The 7,845-nt window shown below is 39.7% G+C and overlaps 1 protein-coding gene across 1 annotated transcript; it reads right to left on the bottom strand.

The window, feature by feature from the left end:
• Positions 1 to 1,853: 1,853 nt before the first annotated feature.
• LOC309715092 (endonuclease domain-containing 1 protein) lies at positions 1,854 to 3,833 on the bottom strand. Its single transcript, XM_082547921.1, has 2 exons — positions 3,470 to 3,833; positions 1,854 to 3,248 (listed from the first exon to the last, which is right to left on the bottom strand). The coding sequence occupies exons 1-2, from the start codon at positions 3,764 to 3,766 to the stop codon at positions 2,640 to 2,642; spliced, it is 906 nt and encodes a 301-aa protein (XP_082404047.1). The 5' UTR covers positions 3,767 to 3,833; the 3' UTR covers positions 1,854 to 2,639.
• Between the last annotated feature and the right edge of the window lie 4,012 nt (positions 3,834 to 7,845).

Raw genomic sequence — 7,845 nt, 5'->3', positions numbered from 1 at the left:
CAATATGCCTTGATTTAACTTCACCTCAGAGGGTAATGTGCTTTTTCCCATCCCTTGGGGACATAGAATGGAGTGTCTCCAACTTTAAGGACTCTTTATTCGTCATATACCTTAAAACCAACCTTCAGTGTCTCCCTCCCTGCTCATTTCTCATTCCCCAACTACATCACACAGCCTCTACCTTCTTCAACCCTGATTTCTGCTTTATTCAAACATAATGATGATGAGACTATCATAACCATCATATTACTTCTTAGTTGCAAAGAAGATTTTCATTATGATAGATTACAGTGTGTGGCAGCATAGTACCCGAGTCAAAAAATAAAACACAATTCTTTGACATGTTTTAGCTCTGCCACAACACTGCCAAGCCGTGCCACACATGCACCAAAATTAGAGCTCCAGCTAATTCTGTGCATTCTGGTAGATAAACCAATGCTTATCCAGCACACATGGTGTAAAAACCATTGCCTTTCGCTGACTTGGTTTTGCAGAATGCTCATCAAGCAGAGATATGGCTCTGTGTAATATTCGGATCCTCGTGGAAATGTCCTACTGTTAGTCTGCCATTTGGAGGAAAAAAAAAACTCTGGTTCATTTTTGCAGTAATGCTTCCAGTCTCACCACGCCATCAATAGCTGATGAAACCTTCTTCTTAAAAGTATAAGGCTACTCATCATTATGTTAAATAAACAGGAATGAACACAAACTGAGCTCTGATTGTGGTTCAGTTCATTCACATCCAAATAATTCTAATTTCAAAGCCTGGCATAACTTGGCAGTGAGGGTTTCATGCTAGGAACTGTCCTCTCATCTGTTTATTCAGCTGCTGGTACACAATAATTTGTTATTACAGCAAATACACCAGACTAATGCACTACTTTAGTTGGATAAAGCTAGCAGAACGCTTTCCATTCATTCAGGTCCTTATGTGAAAATAAAACCTCCTTTGCCAAAGGTAAATTTCTTTGGTATCAGTGGTCAGTAAATGGTTTAAGAACTTGTTGCTCCTATTTTTACATCTCCCCCGTCAGATTTATTCTCCAATCAACTGATCATCTTTTTTCCAATTCCACTTTTGGCACTGTAAGTGAAACACCTCGAAATCTTTACAGTGGACAAACAAAAAGGACAGATCATTGTTGCGCATAATGCTTCCTGCAGCTGTGTACAGGCTTCCGTGTTCAACAGTTTTAGATCAATATATAGGAATTCCATAATGAAAAGCCTGAGAACTCAAACTGGTATACAATATATTTAACAGGTTTACTAAACATCATCTTCATCATTTCTTTTATCTCAAACACCACATCCTTATTTATACTTTAACAACTGCTTTAATGAATACACCCCACAAGGTTTAGTATAATTCATAAATACATATCACAGCTGTTTAGATGCACATTAATGTAATGTCAGGTCTTTTGCTCTCTGAATATACTCACTTGGATGATGTTTTCTGAACCCTAAGTTTTTTTTTCTCTACACTAGATGGCAGCATTGAGCTAGAAATTATAGAGAACACATCAAAACTTTTTTTTAAAGGGCATCTTGTACGAGGATATCTTTACCAACACAAAGACAGAGCATTGCCTTGTTTTTTGAATGTCCTCAGAATGATCAAATTTAGATTGTTATAGTTCTGGTTTTCAATTTGAGAACTTTACTACAAATGTGGGTTTAAAAAAACATATATATATTCAAAAGTCTTTTATTATTTGTAGGTTAACTAACCGATTAAAGACACTAAAACCCAACAGACACCCATAAAAGTCAAATCCAGTTTTTATATCTGGACAGACAATGAAACTTGCTCCACAATATACCACAGGGAGGCTATTTCTGATCTAACAACACCCTTTCTTTGGCATTTTACAAGAATTTCAAGTAAATGACTCCAGTGGACAGCTGTTGTAGTGTAAGAGGAGCCTTTATGTCCGAAAGCACATTTCTGATTCTTTTTGCTGTCAGCTTTAAAACAAGAGCAGTCTGATAATGAATGCCTCTGCAAAAGCTGAAAAATTCCCTCTACACCATGAATGAGTGCCGCGATCTGTCCAGGAGCAGATATTTGTGTTATAATTCTTGAGAACATCAAAATCATGTATTCCAGTTGTTTTCATTGCAGTTGGATATGACATGCAGTATTCAGTGTTAGGATTCGGGTAAAGAATCCTTTTTGAAAAGTTCATGTATCTGCATCCGGATTAATGCCAAAGTTAATGATAGCCTTATTGAAAACTTTTTACGCAAATGTGTCCATATACTTTTGAAAGTGGGGTTCAAAGATTAGTATTTTACACAAAAGCAACACAAACTCAGTTTGGGATATTAGATTAGGACAATTTATTAAATGAGCCAATTCCCATAGCCTTCCACACAAGATTACATAACTGTATTGCAATCCTTTTCTAAATAGAGTAGTCCTCCTCTAAAGCCTGAAAACCATCACCCAGAACATTTTTATTGAATGAAGAACATTTCATTTTATTCTGATACGGACTCCTTTCTTAGATAATATCTTGCAGGACAAAATTTGAATTACCTTACTTCTGCTATCATTGTTTTTATTATTGTTAATGGCTGCTGTTAGGCTACATAAACCCATATGCACACAGAGGATGTAGCTGAGATAGCATTCAGATGGTGTGCTGCAGATAAAGAGGAAGGGGTGAGGGAGAGACACAGTTGTCGTAGAAGATCTGAAGGTTGGTGTCGACTTCGATGTTATTTCTCAGAAACATTTCAAGCTCCAGGACTGTCATCTCGTGGATGCTGTTGCCCTCTTTGGCGTTTTTGGCTAGGGCTGCATGGGATGGGAAGAGAACGCGAACGTCATGGGGCGCGTTGCGGTCATACTCGGTGCAGCAGTAAGCAGACCACACATCTTCGGGGATGGCCACGCGGTTCTGATTGTTGCGACGGATCATGTTGCCCCTGGTGGTCACTCCGGTGACAATGTAGGCAGTGCCACGGCAGAAGTTGTTAAGGCGCACCCGGATCCGCTCCTCGTACTCTCGCCAAGGCCCGATGTTAAACTCTCGTATCTCTGGGACCACGTTGGTCAGTGTGTAAGTGGCAGCGCGGTCGTGTGGACTGGACTGATGCTGGTCTGGGTTCAGGTGACCTCTTTCATAAAGAACCACATCAGAGTAGTCATCCAGCACTGCCTGGCTGTCCTCAAACTTCATGTGCAGGTAGCCAGTTGGGAAGGGCAACATGTTCCCATTGCCATCGAGCTCTGCCAGCTGGGGAAATGAAATAAAACTTAAAGCAGTCTTTAACATGCCAAGAAATAGCACAAGATACCCAATAAAAGTTCTTTATGCAAGGCCTTTATGTCCCTTTTTCTTTCCAATTTTGGCTTCCTTGAAAGCTTCTTTTTTAACAAGTGTGGAATATCTCATTAGGCAATGGTTAAAATTCAAGGATTAATGAATGAAAAAAAAAGTATTTTTGAAACACTAACCTGTGGCTCGTACATCCAGGGGTAGTCCACACGTCTGTCTCCCTCAGTTTTCTTGAAGGTATAAGCCGAGTAAACTGGGATCCTCTTAGAAGGATCGTACAAGGTCACATAACGGGGTTTGTCAGCATATCGCTGGCAGATCTTCTTCAGTTTGGTGTCGACAAAACCCCGCGGCGGAGTCCCCATATAGAGGGAGTCCTTGCATCTCTCCACATGATTAAAATCTTGAACAACTGTTGCTGATGTGAGACTACTGATTATAAGAGCACAAACTAAAGGCAGCTGCAGGATCTCCATGGTCAACGTGTCTCTTCAATGTCTCGCACTGTGCTCTCTGCAGAACTATGACAGCGTAGGGTGTACGGTTAGGATTTAAATGTAACACAGCAGATAGGCAAAGCAGGAAGTGTGTGCGCCAACGACAGGCCTTCTAATGGATGGTGGCATTGATATGCAGGTTTGCTGCAGTATAGGTCAAACATACAGTGTTTAAAGCTTATGGACCTGTTGTGGTTAGGTTAAGTGCATCAGCTATATTGACTTTTAAGCTAACTATCAAAACTTTTTTAATGTTCTTAATGAAGTCGTGGCTTGATTTTTGAGACAGAGGCCAATATCATACTGATGGCCTAATCAAATAAATTCAAAGAGGATAGCTAGGATGTCACAATGACTTATTTTTCCCAAGAAAAACTGTAATTGGTATTCACTCTCGCATAAGCCCGAGGTCTGCTGAACGATAATGAAACAGAGGACACTGGAATGTATTCAGGAAGATGCTACTGGAGGAATCCTAAAATGCAAATCCATCTAATCTATGTTGGCGATGAACAAAAGGCTCACAGTCCAGAAAAAGGCACTACGTATACACGTTTCGCAGTAAAGTACTACTCACCGTGAAGCATGGATAAGCCAGAGGCATGAACAGATAAAGGATGGAAATTCAGCTACATAGTGACACTTGGTAACTATGTCATTCTCCTGTATAGCTGAAAACAATAGTTAAACTAGAGCATAATGACTTGGACAAGGATAATCGAGTGTCTATAAGCTTTGGTACCAAAGATGGTATTGTTTTTAATACATATAGCCAAGAATAAAAAATTCGAAATGCAAGTTTTGTGAGGACACTGGAGCAAAAGTACTTCATAGCAACTCAAGAAACTTCCCTTGCAGTACAGTGCAAGTATTTCTTAGCAAATGGCTCAGTGTTCTGCCAAAACGGCTTCGGCACTTATTTTGGCAGCTCACTGTGTACAGAGCGAGTAATCCATCTGAAGACGGCGTCCTTTTTCCAAAGTTTTTTTTTCCTCTTTGTCCTCTCACTTATAATAACAGCTTTTGAACCTATATTGCATATTCTTTATTTTTTACTGTATATTTTTCTTCATCCAACTTGTTGTCAGCCAGTATTTGATGACAGGCTCTCCTTATCAAGCTCACTTGAGCCTGTTTTCCACCTCATAAACATATCAAGCCACCGCCCACGTGTCCCGTCAGAGGTTGTTTGCTTTAATTAACCATGCTAGGATAAAGATTAACATTTGATTCAGGGTTACCTGTACCCACCTTTTGCAGATGGAAAGAACTGGAAAGTGTGTGAAAAGCTCAAAGTTACGGATGTGCAGCTGAGGCGTCTAAAAGCTTTGACATTTGATGTAAGCTGCCTTTTTTTATGACAATTTGAATTATCTCAAAATACCAGTCCAAGGAGCTAGATGGTGACGGATTCTGTTATAGCAATACAAAAGCATACAAAAAGAGCAATTCATGGAAAATGTTCGTTCATATTCATATTTTAAATATAGACAAGTGTATTGATTTTTTCTCTCTCATTAAAATCAGTTCAAATGAACACACTTAGGCTTTCGGGGTATGTCCAATATGAAGTGATGGGAACCACACATGTAAATAATGTGCGATGCAAAGCAAATAAAAGGAGCTACACGTCAGCGGCGGGAGTTTGTGGAGCTGTCCATACTGCCCTCTGCCAAAGTCGGTGTTATGCAAATGGAAACTGTCAAATTAGCCGGAGCAACAATCCTTCACTGCCCTAATAAGTCAATTTGAGTGACTGAGTGTTGTTATTCATTGAGGGACCAGCTTGCCTCTCTGATCTAATCTTGAGTTATGACAATCATAACTTATGTAGCCGGGGCTGATGATGCAGTTATGTGAACGGACATTTTTCAGCTGTCAGCATTTTTACCAATTAAAATTATAAATCCAGACCAAGTGTGTAGTCCCGGCTCCACTGCCCTCTGCTGCTCTTCGAGGGAAACAGAAACTCCAAAGTACCGGTCTGGTTCCCTTCATAGAAAAATGGTCAGTGTGATGAAACTGTGCTGTCAGATTGTGAATTTTGAACAAGGCTCTAGCTCAGCAGAGAAACCCATTTAACAGAGAATCTTATCAGCCAAAAATGATACTGTTAAAAAAAAAAAAGCTTTTGAAACAGTGCTAGATCTCAGCCAGCAGGCATCCTTCCGCCTGCCTGACTGCATGTCTGTGTGTCTCTTGGGGTGGATCAAAGAGGGCAAGAGTACTTTTCATACAAAGTTCTTTACAAACATGAAGCATCACTGTTTCAATGATGCTCAGACAGGCAATGAACATGTGATCAGAATACAGGAAGATTGTGTATGGCTGTTGAGTAATTTAATTACAAATGAAGTGCTTTATGATGGCTTATTATTGATGAATAAATATATAATGCAGTACATTAAAGCAATTCAATGTATGACACACTTTTAAATACAGATTTATTTAACCTTTATGATACAGGTAATCCCACTGAGACTCAATGTCTCATTTACAAGACAGACCTGTTTTAAACAAACATAAAAAATACAAAAATAAAGTAGTTAAAAATGTTTGCACAATCATATTAAAAACAAGAGTGATTCCATAAAACATAGACACACATATATTTACTAGTGATAATGCATTTATAGCATCAAACTGCTCTAACGTACAGCAGTTTTGCCATTATGTAATACTGCATATTAGCCACATGGAGGCACTACAGACTCGTCTCTTTTGTTTCCTCGTGCCCTCTCTCATGATAACTGCATGAAATCACGTTTATATATATGGTCATATGATGACAAACTGTTTTTAATTTCCAGTCTTTGCTTTTGTTTCTCCACTTTGTGCATCAGTGTATTATTGCTCCGTTATAGTCACGGTAAACTAATGCATCACAAAGTTTAAATTACATCCACATTTACACGAACTACTTTGAAGATGACAGACAAGACTGCAAAGAAGAAAAAAAGTTACAGGACTGAGAGTTTATGCTCCCATCCACTTGAGAACAGATTGTAGACCTTCATTGAACCGCCAGGGGGCACAATTTAGCAGGTATTGCTAGCCTGTGAGACTTTCCCCGCTTAGTTCTGCAGCAAAGACCGCTCATTGGTCCAAACACCCACATGGGGTTGAGCCCTGACCAATAGACTTTGAGCTGATCAGGGACTGTTGCTAAGGCACTTCAGGGGGGGAAAGGAAGAAAAAAAAATCTTCCAGCAGTCTGATTCCACCTTTTCACTCTTTACATTTGTCTGGCTGCTCGTCCTCTTCATCTCTGCCTCTCACTTTCACTCGCAGCTGAGAGGTCTGCCTGCTCGTTATTGGTCGCCGACGGGTGAAACGAGCGGAGAGGAGTGAGCGGTGGCTTTGCATTGTTAAAGCCACAAAGACAAGACCCTCCCTTCATGAACCAAAAGCTGTAGCTCCACCTCCCCTCAGTTATCCTGTCACTTGACATTTGAGCTCAGCCAACGCTGGCTAGCCTCTCTGTCACCATTTCACTCTGCTTCACTTTCCAGCGCACCCAGAAAGACAACACCGCGGGTATTGAGCCCTTACACGGTACACACTGAAACTGTGCTTCTGTGAGCCTTTGCGGGGTTTTTTTTCAGTGTTTTGGGGGAGGAAAAATGTTGTAACAAGAACACATGAGATATGTCATACTGGTGTAATATCTCTCTCCCTCTTTCTCTCTCTCTCTCTCCCTATATATATATATATATATATATATATATATATATATACATATATATATATATATATATATATATATATATATATATATATATATATATATATATATATATATATATATATATATATATATATATGAAAGGGGGACATGATAAGGTAAACGAGTCGCCAGTCTATTTATGCATAAATACGCATGTATAACCAATTTCTCTGCTTCCGAAGATTATTTTACAGCTGTGGAGAGATTTAAATATCTCCTCTACTGTACTGGCTGTGTTCCAGGTTATACACACACATACACACAGGGGAGGGGAAATAAAGAGGGGCTCTTTATTTCTCTCTCTGTCTGCCGTTCTCCCCTCCCCTCTCCT

Source organism: Aulonocara stuartgranti, assembly GCF_965226115.1.
Source record: "Aulonocara stuartgranti genome assembly, chromosome: 10".
Taxonomy (NCBI): Eukaryota; Metazoa; Chordata; class Actinopteri; order Cichliformes; family Cichlidae; genus Aulonocara; species Aulonocara stuartgranti.
This window is presented reverse-complemented; position numbering and strand designations above follow the sequence as displayed.